General features: G+C 35.0%; 1 protein-coding gene across 1 annotated transcript; it reads right to left on the bottom strand.

The window, feature by feature from the left end:
• Nucleotides 1–2,036: 2,036 nt before the first annotated feature.
• Nucleotides 2,037–20,366, bottom strand: LOC105347169 (high-affinity choline transporter 1). Its single transcript, XM_011456113.4, has 7 exons — nucleotides 19,998–20,366; nucleotides 5,659–5,766; nucleotides 5,329–5,484; nucleotides 4,651–4,799; nucleotides 3,276–3,558; nucleotides 2,880–3,109; nucleotides 2,037–2,760 (listed from the first exon to the last, which is right to left on the bottom strand). The coding sequence occupies exons 1-7, from the start codon at nucleotides 20,161–20,163 to the stop codon at nucleotides 2,224–2,226; spliced, it is 1,629 nt and encodes a 542-aa protein (XP_011454415.3). The 5' UTR covers nucleotides 20,164–20,366; the 3' UTR covers nucleotides 2,037–2,223.
• Nucleotides 20,367–20,553: the final 187 nt, after the last annotated feature.

Raw genomic sequence — 20,553 nt, 5'->3', positions numbered from 1 at the left:
GCTATGCACACAAGACATATAGGTTGCATAGGCGTCGGAACCGGGGGGCTGGGGGGGGGGGGGGGGGGCTTACCCCCCCCCCACTTTTTTTGCAAAGTTAGACCTAACCATTAGGGACATAGCATTTTAGAGGGTTCAGCCCCCCCCCCCACTTTTTCTTGCAGCAAAGATAATTGTTCCTAAATTTACCTTGAAAGACTGAGAAGTTGGAATCGTAGGCATACTAGCCCCCCCCCCCCCCCCCCCCGAACACTGAATACTGAACGACAAACATTGTATGTAAGACAACGAAAGACAGTTCGTGCTATGCACACAAGACATATAGGTTGCATAGGCGTCGGAACCGGGGCGCTAGGGGGGGGGGGGGGGCTTAGACATATAGGTTGCATAGGCGTCGGAACCGGGGCGCTAGGGGGGGGGGGGGGCTTAGGCCCCCACTTTTTTTGCAAAGTTAGACCTAACCATCAGGGACATAGCATCTTAGAGGGTTCAGCCCCCCCCCCCCACTTTTTCTTGGAGCAAAGATAATTGTTCCTAAATTTACCTTGAAAGAATGAGAAGTTGGAATCGTAGGCATACTAGCCCCCCCCCCCCCCCCCCCCGGATTAGGAATTTCATGATTTGGGGGGTTGGGTTGGTACGTAAGATTTTTTTTTTTGAAGTATAGGTATAACCCCCCCCCCCCCCCCCCCCCCCCCCCCACGGATTAGGATTTCCATGATTTGGGGAATGAGTTCTTTTTTCTCAATATTTCTGAGGATTAGTCTAGCCCCCCCCCCCCCCCCTTTTAATTTGCTTCCGACGCCAGTGGGTTGAATGTGTTGTGGCTCAGTACAAGATGTATCCTTTATTTACATGTACATGCCAATAGCTGTTATAATACAGTAACCATAGGTATTCATATTGAATGTTTCAAGGATCATTCAAACAGAAGGTTCAAGTTCAGTTTATTCACTCAGACAAAATAATAGAACATATATGGAATATTAATAAAACTATGCCACTTCTTAAAAAAATATATTTTTAATTAATAAAAATAGATAAACATGTATACTGTATATGTATGATTTTAACAGGGAGAGACAGAATGCATGAGGGAGGCATCTCAATATCTTTTAAGGCGAGAAATATTAATGATCAGTTTTTCTGGACATTGAGAAATAAAAAGTCATTGGTTAGATTTTTGAATGCTGTCTTGTCTTTTTTTCTCATTCGTCAAAGACTTAAAGAAAATATTTATATATATATATATATATATATGGTCATTTTTATCAGTTCGCAACAACAATGATTGGAAACGATTAAGTCCGTATAAAGATGTTTCTCTCTCCTGGGAGATCACAAGCTAAATGTGGTTTGAGGCGAAGACAGTAAGTTTGCTAGGGTTCAAAAGGTAGATTGCGATTACTTAGGTCATCAAATGTATGTCAAAATGCACAAGTAAACAATCATCTTCTGGGCTCCTGTGGATACAGGTGTGTGCTTTTCACGTAACGCACCCTACAGCATAATATATTGGTCCATTATTTCAAAATAAGTGGGCCAACTTAGTATACGTACAACTAAGTAACTCTTTAAAAAATGAAAATTTTAAAGAGTTTCACCAACTGGATCTTACAAATTTCAATTTTGATTGGGACGATGCAGTATAGAACATAAAATTACACTGTTGAACAATAAGGATTTGCTGAATGCTGACAAACCCTCTATAATTAAGTTAGTCCTTCGTGTTGATCAGGAATGTGTTGGTTTTTTGTTGTTGTTGGGGTTTTTTTTGGTACTTTTCATATTTTTTTTTCATTCTTCGTAGAATTTTGTAAACATTGTGAGAATTTGATTTAAAAACAAACAAACCAAAAAAAACACCTTAAAATCTTAGTATGTTTCATTTTGTAAATTTTATTTTTTAATACAAATATAACTATGTGACTAATTTGTAAAATTATCATCAACTTTGCATATATACTCACCCATAATATTTTTAATATACGATAGGACATACATATTGCATGGAGTTTTACTCTTTTTGAAAAATATCTGTATAATGTAAAAAAGGGTATTTTTCATTACGATAAATATTATTAATGTCAGGTGCTTGTGATCAAAAGGTTTAAAAAAATTGCTGCTTGATTTTAAGAAAAAATACCATCGACTGTAATATGCTAGCTAGTACTGTATATACGTGTGCAAAACGTGATAGAGACCCGTGTCCTTGCAAACTCATTATTTTGCTGTTGGGATTCCCTCATTGGATTGCGCATATGAAGGATTGTCGAATGTTTCCGAATTAACGGTGTATTTTTGCAATTTGACATCACTTTCACAATGGTTCACCACACACTTGAATATATCAAACCGCGGATGAAGAATTCCCCTCTTGAACAAGAAGTCAGTCAAATAGGACACGAAAACAAGCGAGGTAAATGACATCAACATGCAGAGTGTTTTAAACGGAAAAACCTGTCCGTTCTCTTCAGAATAGTACGGGAATTTTATGAGGACGTCAATACCCAATGAAGGCTCTCCTCCAGCGATCCGGAAAAACATACCGATGACGTAGGCAACTAGTGACCCGTATGTATTGGAAGTTTTCAAATAGATTACGCAGAGGAGTTGAGGGAACAATACCACGTACACCAGATCGGAGCAGAGGTACCACAGAGTGTAGATGGACTTCACTGTAATAGCCATGACTGTTGCCAAAACACCAACACCAAATATAGCGAATCTCATCACCCAAATAATTTCGTTTTCTGAAGCCTAAAAATAAATATTATTAAAAGGTTAGATGCCGAAATATTCGAGGCAGACAACATTATGAAAAGTCTTCAACTGAAATTTAGAAAACTCTCAAACAAATATTTACAGAAATTATTTACCTTTTGTCTGAAAATCATCTTATAGATATTTCTTGCAAACATGCAACTGGCGGATAAGATGGAAGAGTCAGCAGACGACATTACGGCTGCTGATACTGCCCCTAGTCCAACAAAGGAAACCCAGTCCGGAGTCAGGTATTGCAAGACCAATGGTAGTATGTCAGACGCTCTGTTCGGTATATCTGATGCATTGAAGTTGTCTCTGGTCACAAAAGCAGTGCGATTCCAGTCTGAATTAAATTAAAGAATCTTAAATTCCTAAATATTCGCTTTGTAATAAGCTCAAGCCCCCCCCCTCTCTCTCTCTCTCTCTCTCTCTCTCTCTCTCTCTCTCTCTCTCTCTCTCTCTCTCTCTCTCTCTGTGTTACGACGTATCCCTGAGTTAGGCCTACATACCTGAATTAGTAGCTATGGCACCGATAAGGACAGATGGTATGGCCATGATTAGACAGCCCAGTCCACCGACAAACGACAGGTACTTGGCCGTCCCGACCGTCTTTGCAGACAGGACCCTTTGGAAGTACACTTGCCAGGGCAGTCCGCCGAATATGAGGAGGAGGAAGGAGTCTATGTACACCCCAACAAACACGGGATCCACCTCCTGGATCCACACGGTGGAAGAATTAACAGATATGCTCTCCACTAAGTCATTCGTCAAGGCAAATGGGACACAGAGCCACTGAAATGAAAAATTTGGAAAATGCATGGAAAAGTATTACAGAGGAAGGATGTATAGGTTATTTTTTGTAAGATGATTTAGATGTCATTGCAAAATCGCTGCTACTATCCGACCACTTTTGCTTCTGTGTCTGAAGTTCCTTTGACAATCGCTTGCAATCTGAAGTTAAAGTTGATGTCTTTTGGGTGAGACCGGAAAAATTAAAGTTCCATGTTACGGATGTGCTCTCCCAAAACTAAACATATAGTAATGAACGTCGATTGTTACTTAATAGAACTTAACTAAAGATTTCTAGCTGTTACTAGTCATACAGCTTGACTTCTCGATATGAGCAAAATAATCTAGACAATGTTGTGTATTAATTAAATTATAATTAATCATAAACTCTATATAGTCTGATCTCTAAAAATTATCAACCGACAAACAATGCAATATACTACACCTGCTCCTTTCCGTAAATATTCTAAATATTGCGATTTCATGTAAGCAAGAACAAAAAATTGCGACACCGAACAGAACTACGGAAGCCCGTTGGTGCCGGGTGAGAAAAAGAACTATCTATGACTTTCTGGCGACCGCCTGATAAATATTTTTTTTACATGGCACCAATGGGCTTCTGTAAAATAACAAAAAATGATATTATTTCCAGTTTTAGAAGTAGAAATTAATAGAACAGCGCCTTAAGCTCTTATACCTTGGCGTTAGCTCCGACACAGGCATTGTCTTTAGTTTTCATTCTTTTATTTTGACATCTCACAACGTATTATGAAGTTTATTTGTACAATTATAATATAGAATTTGAATTTCCTCTAGGTCAAAGTCAAGGTCGTTTTAGCCCTCATTGTAAATTCAATGTCTGTACAATATGTTTTCTCGCTTTTGCCCTATCGCAAAAAAACAAAAAAAACAAACATCTTCTTTGTCTTTGAAACTTAGTTCAGTGTCACTGCACTTTTTACCCACAAGCACTATCAATGTAAAGTATGAAATCCAGTTTTGGACCATAACTTCTGTCCGCTTGTTGCATTCATTTAAAAATATTAGACCCACTTAATAAACCGAATCTGGTAATATATGACCACAAGTACTCACCAAGCCAACGAAGATACAGATGAGTTGTACGACGTCAGTATAGGCCACGGAGTAGAGTCCTCCAAACAGGGTGTAGAAGACGGCGATACAGGCCGAGGAGATGATGGCCACTTCGTGGGAGAGACCTATGATCACCCGCAGGGTGCTGCCTATAGAAACAATACTGTATGTCATGGGGCGGATCTAGTTTATTTTTTGCAAGATTGGGGTGGGCAAAGCAAACGTAAAACATTCCTTCAAGAAGTAAAAATGATAAACTCGTTAAAAAAAGAAAATTAAAATTACAGGGGGTTCCGATCACCCCTCCATCTCTCCTCCACCCCGGCTGGATCATTGGTCCTCAGCAGGACGTTCCGCTTGTTATTGTAATAATGTCATCGGTATCAAGTTAAATATGACTTTATGATAAAGCATGCCGTTATTTCCGAAAGGGCAGTGTAGGCAATTATACAACAATACTACGTTTTATATGACTTCACATATAATATTTCACAATAAGTTGGAAAAAGGTCACTCCATGAAAAACGGGTTTCCGAATCCATTAATGAAGTATAAATTCCAGTCTAATTAATTTTTTTACAGCCAACTTTTGCGGATTTTACGTATATTTTCTTAGTGAAATAATTTAATTGTTTTCATTTACTATGATTAATATGCCATTTCTGACCTTTGACCTACCCAGAGCAGCCAATATGGCCCCTGACCAGAAAACCTCCCCTAGCAACGCCGGTATGTAGATCAGTCCGCCCATCCTTTCCCCATATTTCCGGGCGAATGGGTCCAACATTGTAACATACCCCTGCTGGCGCATCTTTTTGGCAAAAAATAACCCGCCTGAATTTCAAAGACGACCATTAAACAAGAAAATGAACCAAAAGAACTGGTAGTGGAAACTATGAAACATGTAAAAAATTTCTTAATACCTTCATATTAAAAAAAATATAAAATGTCGGTTTGACTGTTATAGATAAAAAAGTTAAATGATTATTCAGAGATTGTTATATGTACCTATAACAAGGCTGAGGGCGTACCCCAGGGGAGCTTGAGTGTTGACCAGTCCGTAGCTATACACCGTCTCCGCTGTTCCATTTATGAACCCGCCACCTACCCACGTAGCTGAAACACAAAACTTTCAATAGAAACAAAAGATTTTAGACCTTGTGTTTTTTAAAGCTCTACACGCTATCAATTACGTCAATTTCGAATGACGGTGAAAACGCATGTTTTCCTTTACTTATAGAAGCTCCCCTTATTCTACAATGCTAATTTCATTCTCCTCACAAAAATATCCAATTCTTATTGTTTATTTCCTGCATGGAAAGAATTGTATGTTTTTTTTTATGAATATTGAAGAAGGAAGGCCGAAACTGACCTCATACGTTTGTTTTTACGATACCCTTACTTTTGCATGTTTTGAATACATGTACGGATCAAGAAAGTTTTTCCAATTCCGGGGGGGGGGGGGGGGGGGGGTCCGAATTGAAAGTCCAAAGAAAGTTCATACCTAGAAAAAAATAAAATTCCCTAAATCATGAAATTCCTAATCCGTCGGGGGGGGGGGGGGGGGGTGACGTAGTATACGTATAGCTCCAAAAAAATAATACCTAGGAAAAAAATATTCCCAAATTTATGAATTTCCTAATCCGGGGGGGGGGGGGGGGCGTATGCCAAGGGGGGGGGGGGGGGGGGGTCCGAGGCATATTTGCGATAATTTTACTATGTAAATTTAATAAATTTTCATTTTGAGGGTTCATTTTGACCCCCTAGATCCGCGCATGGAATAGGATGACACTCTTATGAACAAAAATACCCCTATGGGGAAAAACATACACTGTACGTCATTGTTCAAGGGAAGTATATACTGTAGACGTATTTTTTTTCCACGGGGTCATAATTCCGCGGAATCACAATATCAATTTAATCCGCGGGTAAAAATTTACGCGGATTCTTTGAATGAAAAAAAAAACAATGCAGTCTTTAAACGTAGATCTACAATTGTCAACATTGAAACCCATTCATGCGGGGTGGCTGGTCAAGGCACATCAGACAGTTAGAAGCGAAACCATTCTGCAAGGCTGGGAAAAATCGGGAATTCTCACGCGGTTGAAAAAGTGAACGTATTCTGAATATGTTGTCATATAAAGGGTCAAGGTCAAGGTGTTGTCATGTAGACACCTTCTGGGGCTTGTGTGCTATTTCTCAAAATTCTCATGGATTTATGACAAAATTCAAGCTTATTATTTATTATCCAATTATCCTTTGTCTTGTATACAAATATATCAATAATATATCACTCTGTAAACTGGTAAATTATACTACATACTATATACTATATTCTATGATTACTTTATAACACCACTTCTTGACTTTGTATTTTGGAGAGGGTTTATATAGGCTTTGCCTGTTGCCTAATCCATTTGATTACTCAATAAAATATGTTTAAATTTAATATGTTGTCATGTGTCCATGTAATTTTACAGGTTTTTTAAACTGATTTCAATGAACTGTTTCTTTTTTATCTTTATATATGCATTTTATATGTATATTATAAATGTTATTAAGGTCTTCCGTTTCCAACGGAAGACCTTATAGTGATTGTAATGTTTCTTATTAAGGTCTTCCGTTTCCAACGGAAGACCTTATAGTGATTGTTAGGTTTTTTCTTTCTTTCTTATTATTATTATTTTTTTCCCCTTTTTCTCTCGTGAATTTCTCAGAGATGTCTTGATGGATTTTTATAAAATTTTCAGGAATGACAGAAAATAAAAAGATCAAGAGGATTTTAATAAAAAATGTTCTAAATTCACTTCCGGTCGTCCGTTTCCCGTCCCGCGACAAAAAGCTTGTCACCTCGAGTTCTAAAAAACATTAAAGACTTAAACATTCAAACTTTGTGGGATGATAGACCTATAGCTGTAGATGTGTTTAAACACTTTTGTTTTGTTCGTCATAACTTCCGGTCGTCACCGGAAGCACTTAAAAAATTTTTTTTTACGCATCAAATTTATTGTCAATAGAATAAATAAATAAAAATAAATCTATACATAGGAAATCTCTGCGATGTAATATCAACAAAAAAATTCTACTTCCGGTGAGATATCTCAATTATCTCAGGTAGCTTTTTTAAAACACATTTTGTACCCACGAGATCTCAGAAACTATAAGCGATCAAGACACGAAACTTTCATGGATGATATACATTTGATTGAAGATGTGTTTAACCGGTTTCATTTTGTCTTCCGTCACTTCCTGTCCATACCGGAAGAGTTAAAAAAATCGAGCTGTTTATCAGTTTAACTGTTTTCCTTTGATATATTTTAGTTAGATAAATGAAAAATAATGTAAAAAAGGCAAGTATACAAGAAATATTGAATACAATTCACATTGAACACTTCCGTTTGCCCGTTTCCTGTCCAGAGACCAAAAACCTGATTTCGACGAGATCTCAAAAACAGTAACGACTTGAACAACCAAACTTTGTGGGATGATAGACCTATGTATGTACATGTGTTAACACTATTTTGTTTTATCCGGCGTAACTTCCGGTCGTCACAGGAAGTACACCCAATTTTGATTTTTTTAAAATATTTTGGTTATTTAGCATTGAAGTAACATTTTAGCTATAGAAATACAAAAAGTCATCTACACATGGTAAAATAAATCTACTTCCGGTGAGACATCTCAAATATCTCAGGTAGCCTTCTTTTTTAAAAACAAAGTACCCACACGATCTCAGAAACTGTGATAGATCAAGACTTATATAGATAATGGACATTGATTGAACATGTGTTTAACGGGTTTCATTGGGTCCTACGTCACTTTCGGTTAATACTTGAAGCGTTCAAAAGCAATAGAACTTTTTTAAAAACTTTTAACTTTTAAAAAAATATTTTCCTCAATATGATGAACAGTAACGTACGTAGGTAAATGAACTAACATATCTACTTTCCGTTTTTTAAATCACTTCCGTTTCTTCTTTTCCGGTCCCTAGATAAAAACCTTTTTTTTTCAACGAGATATTATAACTAACCAAAACTTGAACATCCAAACTTTGAGGAAAGACAAAATGTACATGTATCCATTTTCTGTTTACAAGATAACTGGATTTTTTGTGCAGATTAATACATGAGGAACGGAAGACCTTTTTGTTGCTATAGCAACAAGAGTCTAGTTAAGGTCTTCCGTTTCCAACGGAAGACCTTATAGTGATTGTAATGTTTCTTATTATTATTAAGGTCTTCCGTTTCCAACGGAAGACCTTATAGAGATTGTAATGTTTTTTATTATTATTTTTTTCCCATTTTTTGTCCACAAGATATCTCAGAGATGGCTGAATAGATTTACTTCAAGTTTTCAGGAGTGATAGAAAATGATCGTATCTCGAGGCGTTTTTTTCATTTTTTCAAAATCGACTTCCTGTCGTCCGTTTCCTGTCCCGCGACAAAAAGCTTGTCACATCGAGATCTCAAAAATGATAAAGATTTGAACATCCAAACTATGAGGGATGATAGACCTGTAGTTGTAGATGTGTTTAAACACTTTTGTTTTGTTCGTCGTAACTTCCGGTCGTCACCGGAAGCTCTTCAATAAATTTTGTTTTTACGTATTTAATTTATTTTCCATAGAATTAAAATTGTAGTATAGATCCTAACATATGTCATCTATGCAATGTTAAATAAACAAAAAAATCTACTTCCGGTGAGATATCTCGATTATCTCAGTAAGCTTTTTTAAAACATATTTTGTACCCGCAAGTTCTCAGGCACTGTACGGGATCAAGACACGAAACTTTCACTAATCATAGACATTTGATTGAAAATGTGTTTAAACAGTTTCATTTTATCGTCCGTCACTTCCGGTTCACAGCAGAAGAGTTCAAACAAATCAAACTGTTTATCCGTTTAACTGTTTTTATTTGATAGTTTTAGCTAAATCGATGAATAATAATGTAAAATAGGAAAGTATACAAGATATAAAAAATTTAAATTTCATTAAGCATTTCCGTTTGTCCGTCTGCTGTCCCGAGACAAAAAACCTTATATCGAAGAGATCTCAAAAACGGTAACGACTTCAACAACCAAACTTTGTAGGATGATAGATCTGTGTATGGACACGTGTTAACACTATTTTGTTTCATCAGGCGTAACTTCCGGTCGTCACAGGAAGTACACCAAATTCTAATTTTTAAAAAATATGTTGGTTATTTACCATGGAAGTAACATTTTAGTTACAAAAATACAGGAGGTCATCCACACATGGTAAAAAACCAAAAAAAAGTTCTAATTCCGGTGAGACATCTCAAATATCTCAGGTAGCCTTCTTTTAAAAAAAACAAACTACCACCAAGATCTCAGAAACTGTGAGAGATCAAGACAAAAAACGTGTATGGATAATGGACATTTGAATGAACATGTGTTTAACGGGTTCCATTTGGTCGTACGTCACTTCCGGTTTTCACTCGAAGTGTTCAAGCAATAAAAGTTTTTTTGTTTTGTTTTAACATTAGAATTTTTTTAACATTTTACTCAATGTGATGAACAATAACGTTTCATAGGTAAATGTACTAAAATACGTATTTTCAATTTCTTAATCACTTCCGTTCGTTCGTTTCCGGTCCCGAGACAAAAACCTTTTCTCAACGAGATATTATAACTAACAAATACTTGATCATCCAAACTTTTAGGAAAGACAAGGCAATGTATGAAAATATGTTTACTATGTTTTGTATGATCCAGCGTAACTTCCGGTCGTCACAGAAAGTACTCAAAAAATGACGTTTTGTCTTTTTGTTTTGTTTATTTCTTGGGAATTTCTTTACAATATAAATTCTATCCGTTTTCTGTTTACAAGACAATTGGATCTTTTGTACAGATTTATACGTGAGGAACGGAAGACCTTTTTGTTGCTATAGCAACAAGAGTCTAGTTAAGGTCTTCCGTTTCCAACGGAAGACCTTATAGAGATTGTAAGGTTTTTTATTATTATTTTTTTCCCAGTTTTTGTCCACATGATTTCTCAGAGATGGCTTGATAGATTTACTTCAAGTTTTCAGGACTGATAGAAAATGATCATATCTCTAGGCGTTTTTTTCATTTTTTGAAAATTTATTTCCTGTCGTCCGTTTCCTGTCCCGCGTTAAAAAGCTTGTCACATCGAGATCTCAGAAATGAGAAAGACTTGAACATCCAAACTTTGAGGGATAATAGACCTATAGTCGTAGATGTGTTTAAACATTTTTGTTTTGTTCGTCGTAACTTCCGGTCGTCACCGGAAGCTCTTCAATTTTTTTTGTTTTTACGTATTTAATTTATTTTCAATAGAATAAAGATATTAGTATAGATCCTTATATATGTCATCTATGCAATGTTAAATAAACAAAAACATTCTACTTCCGGTGAGATATCTCGATTATCTCAAGTAGCTTTTTTAAAACATATTTTGTACCCGCAAGTTCTCAGGTACTGTACGTGATCAAGACACAAAACTTTCACCACTCATAGACAGTTGATTGAAGATGTGTTTAAACAGTTTCATTTTGTCCTCCGTCACTTCCGGTCCACAGCGGAAGAGTTCAAACAAATCAAATTGTTAATCCGTTAAACTGGTTTTTTTTTATAGTTTAAGCTGTTTCGATGACTAATAATGTAAAATAGGAAAGTAAACAAGATTAAAAAAATTAAGTTTCATTAAGCACTTCCGTTTGTCCGTTTCCTGTCCCGAGACAAAAAACCTTATATCGACGAGATCTCAAAAACGGTAACGACTTCAACAACCAAACTTTGTAGAATTATAGACCTGTGTATGGACATGTGTTAATACTATTTTGTTTCATCCGGCGTAACTTCCGGTCGTCACAGGAAGAACGCAAAATTTTGATTTTTTAAAAATATGTTGGTTATTTAGCATGGAAGTAACATTTTGGTTATAAAAATACAAGAGGTCATCTACACATGGTAAAAAAAACCAAAAATAAGTTTTACTTCCGATGAGACATCTCAAATATCTCAGGTAGCCTTCTTTTAAAAAAACAAACTACCCTCAAGATCTCAGAAACTGTGAGAGATACAGACACAAAACTTGTATGGATAATGGACATTTGAACGAACATGTGTTTAACGGGTTCCATTTGGTCGTTCGCCACTTCCGGTTTTAACTCGAAGTGTTCAAGCAATAAAAGGTTTTTTTTCTTAAGCATTTTTTAAACATTTTACTCAATGTAATGAACAATAACGTATCATAGGTATATGTACTAAACTACGTATTTTCAATTTCTTAATCACTTCCGTTTGATCGTTTCCGGTTCCGAGACAAAAATCTTTTCTAAACGAGATATTATAACTAACAAAAACTTGAACATCCAAACTTTGAGGAAAGACAAGGTAATGTTTATTGTGTTTTGTATGATCCGGCGTAACTTCCGGTCGTCACAGAAAGTACTCAAAAAATGACGTTTTGTCTTTTTGTTTTGTTTATTTCTTGGGAATTCCTTTACAGTATAAATTATATCCATTTTCTGTTTACAAGAGAAATATATCTTTTGCACAGATTTATACATGAGGAACGGAAGACCTTTTTGTTGCTATAGCAACAAGAGTCTAGTTAAGGTCTTCCGTTTCCAACGGAAGACCTTATAGTGATTGTAAGGTTTTTTATTATTATTATTTTTTTTTTTCCTTTTTTTGTCCACAAGATTTCTCGGAGATGGCTGGATAGATATTTTTGAAAATTTCTAGAATGAAAGACAATAATAATATCTCTAGGCGTTTTTTTCATTTTATCAAAATTCATTTCCGGTCGTCCGTTTCCTGTCCCGCGTTGAAAAAGCTTGTCACCTCGAGATCTAAAAAACGATAAAGACTTGAACCTCCAAACTTTGAGGGATGATAGACCTATAGCTGTAGATGTGTTTAAACTATTTTGTTTTGTTTGTCGTAACTTCCGGTTGTCACCGGAAGCACTTCAAAAATTATTGTTTTTACGCATTAAATTTCTTTTCCATAGAATAAACATAAAACTATAATTCTATACATAAGTTATCTATGCGATGTTATATCAACAAAAAGATTCTACTTCCGGTGAGATATCTCAATTATCTCAGAAAGCTTTTTTAAAACACATTTTGTACCCGCGAGATCTCAGAAACTATAAATGATCAAATCATGAAACTTGTATGAATGATCGACATTTGATTGAAGATGTGTTTAACTGCTTTCATTTTGTCTTCCGTCACTTCCGGTCCACACAGGAAGAGTTCATACAAATCAAGCTGTTTATCAGTTTAACTGTTTTCTTTAGATATTTTAAGTATTTTTAATTATCAATTACGTACAAAAGGCAAGTATACAAGAAATATTTAAAACAATTTACACTGAGCACTTCCGTTTGTCCGTTTCCTGTCCCGAGACAAAAAACCTTATTTCGTCGAGATCTTAAAAACGGTAACAATTTGAACAACCAAACATTGTTGGATGATAGATCTTTGTATGTACAAGGGTTCACATTAGTTTGTTTTATCCGGCGTAACTTCCGGTCGTCACAGGAAGTACACCCAATTTTGATTTTTTTTTAAATATTGGGTTAATTAGCATGGAAGTAACATTTAAGCTATAAAATACAAAAAGTCATATACACATTATAAATAAACAACAAAAAGTTCTACTTCCGGTGAGACATCTGAAATATCTCAGGTAGCTTTCTTTTTAAAAAACAAAGTACCCACAAGATCTCAGAAACTGTGAGAGATCAAGAAACAAAATTTATATGTATAATTAACATTTGATTGAACATGTGTTTAACGGGTTTGATTTGGTTGTACGTCATTTCCGGTTCTCACTTGAAGCGTTCAAAGAATAGAAGTTTTTTTTTTAACTTTAGATTTGTTTTAATACTGTTTTATTATTTTTTTTATGTTTTAATATTGTTTTAATATAAACGTACCGTAGGTAAATGTAGTAAAACATCTTCTTTTAATTTCTTAAATCACTTCCGTTTGTTCGTTTCCGGTACCGAGACTAAAAACCTTTTTTTGAAAGAGATATTATAACTTACAAAAACTTGAACATCAAAACTTCGAGGAAAGACAAAACAATTATGAAGATATGTTCACTAAGTTCTAAATGATCCGGCGTAACTTCCGGTCGTCACAGAAAGTACTAAAAATTCACATTTTGTCTTTTGTTTTTTTTTTTATTTCTTTGGAACTCCTTTACAGTATATGTTATATCCATTTTCTGTTTACAAGAGAAATGGACTTTTTGTACAGATTAATACATAAGGAACGGAAGACCTTTTTGTTGCTATAGCAACAAGAGTCTAGTTATTATTATTATTATTATTTTTTTTTGTCCGTTTTTTGTCCGCAAGATTTCTCAGAGATGGCTGGATGGATTTTCTTGAAATTTTCAGGACTGACAGAAAATTATAATATCTCCAGGCGTTTTTTTCATTTTTTCAAAATTCACTTCCTGTCGTCCGTTTCCTGTCCCGCGACAAAAAGCTATGGACAATGAGATCTCAGAAACGATAAAGACTTGAACATCCAAACTTTGAGGGATGATAGACCTATAGTTGTAGATGTGTTTAAACTATTTTGTTTTGTTCGTCGTAACTTCCGGTCGTCACCGGAAGCTCTTCAAAAATTATGCTTTTACGCATTTAATATATTTCTCGGAGAATTGAAATATAAGTATAAATGCTTACATATGTCATCTATCCGATGATTAATAAACATAAAAATTCTACTTCCGGTGAGATATCTCAAATATCTCATGAAGCCTTTTTTAAAGTAAATGTTTGAACCCCGAGATCTCAGAAACTGTAAGTGATCAAAACACGAAACTTACAGGGATGATAGACATTTGATAGAAGATGTGTTTAACCGTTTTTATTTGGTCGACCGTCACTTCCGGTCCACACAGGAAGAGTTCAAACAAATCAAGTTTTTTAAAAGTTTAACTCGATTTTTCAGAGATGCATGGATGGATTTTCTTGAAATTTATAGGACTGATAGAGAACGAAAATATCTCTAGGCATTTTTTTCATTTTTTCAAAATTCCCTTCCTGTCGTCCGTTTCCTGTCCCGCGACAAAAAGCTATGGACAATGAGATCTCAGAAACGATAAAGACTTGAACATCCAAACTTTGAGGGATGGTAGACCTATAGCTGTAGATGTGTTTAAACTATTTTGTTTTGTTCGTCGTAACTTCCGGTCGTCACCGGTAGCACTTCAAAAATTATGTTTTTACGCATTTTATTTGTTTAACACTGAAGTGATATAAAGGTATAAACGCTTTCATATGTCATCTATCCGATGATTAATAAACAAAAAAAATTACTTCCGGTGAGATATCTCAAATATCTCAGGTAGTCTTTTTAAAACAAATAATATGACAGCGAAGTCTCATAAACTGTAAGTGACCAAGACACAAAACTTACACGGATGATAGACATTTGATAGAAGATGTGTTTAACCGTTTTTATTTTGTCAACCGTCACTTGCGGTCCACACCGGAAGAGTTCAAACAATTCATGTTGTTTAAGAGATTTACTGCTTCTGTTTGACAAAGTAAGACAAATTGATAGTCAATTAAGTCCTGTTGTCTAATGGTTATGAAATACTGAGAGAAGCAATGTCTTACAGTTAAATTGATACATGTATATCAAAACGGAAGACCTTTTTGTTGCTTTTGCAACAAGAGTCTAGTTATTATTATTATTTTTTTTTGTCCGTTTTTTGTCCACAAGATTTCTCAGAGATGGCTGGATAGATTCTCTTGAAATTTTCAGGACTGATAGAAAATGATAATATCTCTAGGCGTTTTTTTCATTTTTTCAAAATTCACTTCCTGTCGTCCGTTTCCTGTCCCGCGAGAAAAAGCTATGGACAATGAGATCTCAGAAACGATAAAGACTTGAACCTTCAAACTTTGAGGGATGATAGACCTATAGATGTATATGTGTTTAAACTATTTTGTTTTGTTCGTCGTAATTTCCGGTCGTCACCGGAAGCTCTTCAAAAATTATGCTTTTACGCATTTAATATATTTCTCGGAGAATTGAAATATAAGTATAAATGCTTACATATGTCTTCTATCCGATGATTAATAAACATAAACATTCTACTTCCGGTGAGATATCTCAAATATCTCATGAAGCCTTTTTTAAAATAAATGTTTGAACCCCGAGATCTCAGAAACTGTAAGTGATCAAGACACGAAACTTACAGGGATGATAGACATTTGATAGAAGATGTGTTTAACCGTTTTTATTTTGTCGACCGTCACTTCCGGTCCACACAGGAAGAGTTCAAACAAATCAAGTTTTTTAAAAGTTTAACCCGATTTCTCAGAGTTGGCTGGATGGATTTTCTTGTAATTTTCAGGACTGATAGAAAATGATAATATCTCCAGGCGCTTTTTTTTTCATTTTTTCAAAATTCACTTCCTGTCGTCCGTTTTCTGTCCCGCAAGAAAAAGCTATGGACAATGAGATCTCAGAAACGATAAAGACTTGAACCTCCAAACTTTGAGGGATGATAGACCTATAGTTGTAAATGTGTTTAAACTATTTTGTTTTGTTCGTCGTAACTTCCGGTCGTCACCGGAAGCACTTCAAAAATTATGTTTTTACGCATTTTATTTCTTTAACACAAAATTAAAATATAAGTATAAGCGCTTTCATATGTCATCTATCCGATGATTAATACACAAAAAACAATTACTTCCGGTGAGATATCTCAAATATCTCAGGTACTCTTTTTAAAACAATTATTATTACAGCGAGATCTCATAAACTGTAAGTGACCAAGACACAAAGCTTACATGGCTGGTAGACATTTGATAGAAGATGTGTTTAACCGCTCTCATTTTGTCAACCGTCACTTCCGGTCCACACCCGAAGAGTTCAAACAATTCAAGTTGGTTAAGAGTTTAACTGTTTTTGTTTGACAATGTAAGACAAATTGATAGCCAATAAAGTCCTGTTGTGTAATGGTTAAGAAATACTAACTTTCATTTTCATCAAACACTTCCGTTTTTCCGTTTCCTGTCCCGAAACAAAAAACCTTGATTCCTAGAGATCTTAAAAGCGGTGACAACTTGAATAATCAAACTTTGTGGGATGATAGAAGTATGTATGTACATGTGTTTACACTACATTGTATTGTTTGGCGTAACTTCCGGTCGTCACCGGAAGCACTTCAAAAATTTGGTTTTTTTTCAAATATTATTCATTTTACATAAAAAGAAAATATCAGTATATAATCTTACAAATGTCATCTATATAATGTTAAATTAGCAAATAAATTTTACTTCCGGTGAGATATCTCAAATATATCTGTGTAACTTTCATCTTTACAAATTTGATGTCCGCGAGATTTTTGTCACTGTAAGTGATTCAGACACGAAGCTCTCATGATTAATAGAAATTTGATTGGGGATGTGTTTAATGGGTTTAATTCTGTCAACTTTAAGAACCGGTTCTTACCGGAAGGGTTCAAACAAATCATGTTTTTAACAAGTTTAACTGATTTTATTGGGTGTTTCAGTTAGCCTGATAAACAGTGATGTACGCTAAGCAAATGTACGAGAAATACCAGCTTTTGTTTTTATTAATCACTTCCGTTTGTCTGTTTCCGGTCCCGAGACAAAAACTATTGTTTCAAAGAGATCTTAGATTTGGCAGAGACGTGAACAACCAAACTCTGAGGAAGGATAAACTTATGATTGTACAAATGGTTAACATTTTTGTTTAGATCGGCGTTGCTTCCGGTCGTCACAGAAAGTACTTCAAAAATTGATTTCTTTTTCATTCTCGTTGTTTTACATGTAAGTAACGTCTGGATATATCATTCACAATAATTATCATATCCAGTTTTTTCTATGTGAGAGAAGCAATGTCTTACAGTTAAATTGATACATGTATATCAAAACGGAAGACCTTTTTGTTGCTTTTGCAACAAGTGTCTAGTTATATATGTATTTTTGAAGCCAAATAAATATTTTAATCTTTATTAACTGTCAATTTATGGGTTCACATGTCGTTTAAATTATGATCAGTTTTATCAATTAAAAGTCAGAGCACAAAGGGATCTAAAAATTGCAGTAAAAACACAGGTCTTACGTGTAGTTAATAGGGTCATTGAAAGACAGACCCGCTTGGGGCTATTTTTCGTCTGACACGTGCCGTTATCTCAAGCTGGGAGAAGTTTAAGGTAGCTCGCGGGTTTACCTGCTTGTGAGAAAACCTACCTTGAAAATTTGTCCACGTGATCCATAGGTTTCAGAGTTTTATTTCTAAAATTTATTTGAGATTCGTCTGCGCGGTAATAATGTTATCGTGTTTCAAATACAGTATCATTGATAAAATTAATCAACGCCATTTCAATGAAATATATAGTAAAATGCACATATTAGTCGAGAAACGCATTACAAAACTATACATCAAACTTTTAAACGATTCAGACGAAATTAATAATACTCAGCACAATAACAGAGGAGAAAATTTTGAATCGATTCATAAAAAATAATCAGTATGTGTTCTCGGCCAATTTTTGGCAAAACAACTTTAAAGATTTAAAAGATTTGTCAAATCCTTATATTTTCATTACGACGTTAGCCCGACGTCATCATTTCCTTACGTCTGAGAACCCAAAAATTGAAATGAATTCATTGGCAAAACTAGCTGATTAACACATTTTAGAACTTGTACATACTAATTATATAAATAAGACACTATTGTGATTAATGTTATCAAATGCACAAATGCAATTAATGTAAGGCTGTTAAGATACAAAAAATTGCTATATTTGCTTTTATGAAATTCTGAGTCAATGCCAAAAAAATGCCAGGCAACTACTGACATAATAAGGCCAAACGAATTTTAAAAAATTTGATCGGTAGTTAAAATTACGGAAGCAATAATTGTAAAAAAAAAAAAATCAAACAAAAAAACAAGTTAATGCATACGGTTCAATTAATTTAGTTGTCTATTTTAAAACATGATTTTAAATGGAAGAGTCCCAATGTACATTCTTACTTTATAGAACAAAATGTGACAATATATGTGACATCTTTTTTTTTTTTAAATTTCAGCACTTGATATTATAAATGTTTGTTTAAACATTAATATACTGCATTTAGGCTTTTTGAAGTATTTCCTTTTAAGCTTCTAAATATCTCATTTGTCATTTTAAAAAAAGAAGAATGTATGAGTTTATTATGACGGTCAACTCTTTACGTCGATTCCTATTGTGACGTCAGCAAACCCGCGAGCTACGTTAAATTTCATGCAAGTAAATTTACAGAAAATTCAAATCTTTAGAAGATTAAATTATTTATTATGTGAATTCTCAATACAAATTTGCATAGATAAAAACGATATACATTGGGTACACGTATATGCAAGTGTTATATAAAGTAGTAACTTCCGATTATCCTTACTCATGTAATGCAATTTCATTCCAAAATGCACTTTAAGTACACTGGGAAAAAATTCCGCGGAAAATTTGTGCCCGCGTTCATAGCGTAAATTAATACCACGCGGATAAAAGTACGTCTACAGTATATCTACCTACATCATTGCTACACCTTGTGTTTTCTTTCTTTTTTTTCGTACTCGTATAATTATATCCTTTTTGCCTCTAGAAACAATGAAGGGAGTGAAAACATACACCCATTTTGTATTAGTGAACAAAAACATGCGATTTTACTGTCATTCAAAATTGACGCAAACAATAGCGTGTAAAGCTTAAAAATAAGGATTGAAATGACCCCCAAAGCCATAAACTGGAATTAAAAATAAAAAAGAAAAACTCAACATTTCACCGAGTTTGTATACCTTAATGCATAGCAAAGGACCGACGGCGTACATACGTGTAATTTATGAGATACTTAAAACAGGATATATATATTATATAAAGTAATTTTTTTTAACAAAATCCCTCAATTTATGGTTATGTGACCTGGTTTTAATGGTACTGCTACTTAAACGGAGAGAGAGAAAGAGAGAGAGAGAGAGAGAGAGAGAGAGAGAGAGAGAGAGAGAGAGAGAGAGACACTAGCTAGCTATGGAGTCTTTAAAGTGTCTATCATTTTTAAAGCTTAATACATTGTAAATAGTTTGCGCTTGAAACCGTGTCATAAAACTAACAAAATCAGAATGCAATGCAAGCAGGTTTGCGAATACCGTTGTATGTACAGCTTAAATGAATGGGAAAAACATGTCTGTGAATATATTTTGAAGGCATCCAACCTACAGGTAAATTAAAACTGTCAAAAGGTATATAAAAACCTTCATTCAAGCGGAAACATTGCCCTTTAGTGGGGAAAATCGCAGCAAACTTACGTACCGGTCATGGTGAAGACTCCCACAAAAAGTCCAATATTCCTCCCAGCAAGCATCACATTTTCGCTGTTTGTCTCCCCTTTGGTCCGGCGGGCCGCCCATAGTCCGATGACGAGGATGATGATATAGAAGATGATGACCGCCACCAAGCCAGGAACATTCAGCACCATGTTTTGTAAAATTCAGGTTCACGAAGTGGTTCAAATGGACCGAGTCTTTGCTTGCTTGCTTAGTTCAGCTGACGAGGTGTCTTTTAAAAGTTTATGGAGGGTTCAGTACATAAATTTAACATTACCGAATGGGCTCGTTCCTCTTCAGAGAGTTTACACTTGAGTAGGTACAGGTTTTCTGTAGCTATTTTTAAATAGTTGGCAGTAGCTATCGGAAAAGGGTGTGATATAAGCTATGAAATGGAAAATGGAAAAATTTATTTCATCCGATTCTATGATCCGCCCACGCAGTGCTCTAGTAGAAAACGGGAGCAACAAAAAGTCGAATGTAATTTTAATTTAACTGCACAGGTAGATAAAAGCTTTATTTTTAAAGCCTTATTACCTATA

The sequence above is a fragment of the Magallana gigas genome, chromosome 7, assembly GCF_963853765.1.
Source record: "Magallana gigas chromosome 7, xbMagGiga1.1, whole genome shotgun sequence".
In the NCBI taxonomy this organism is placed as follows: domain Eukaryota; kingdom Metazoa; phylum Mollusca; class Bivalvia; order Ostreida; family Ostreidae; genus Magallana; species Magallana gigas.
Note: the sequence above shows the minus strand (reverse complement) of the source record. Positions and strands in the feature narration are given on the sequence as shown.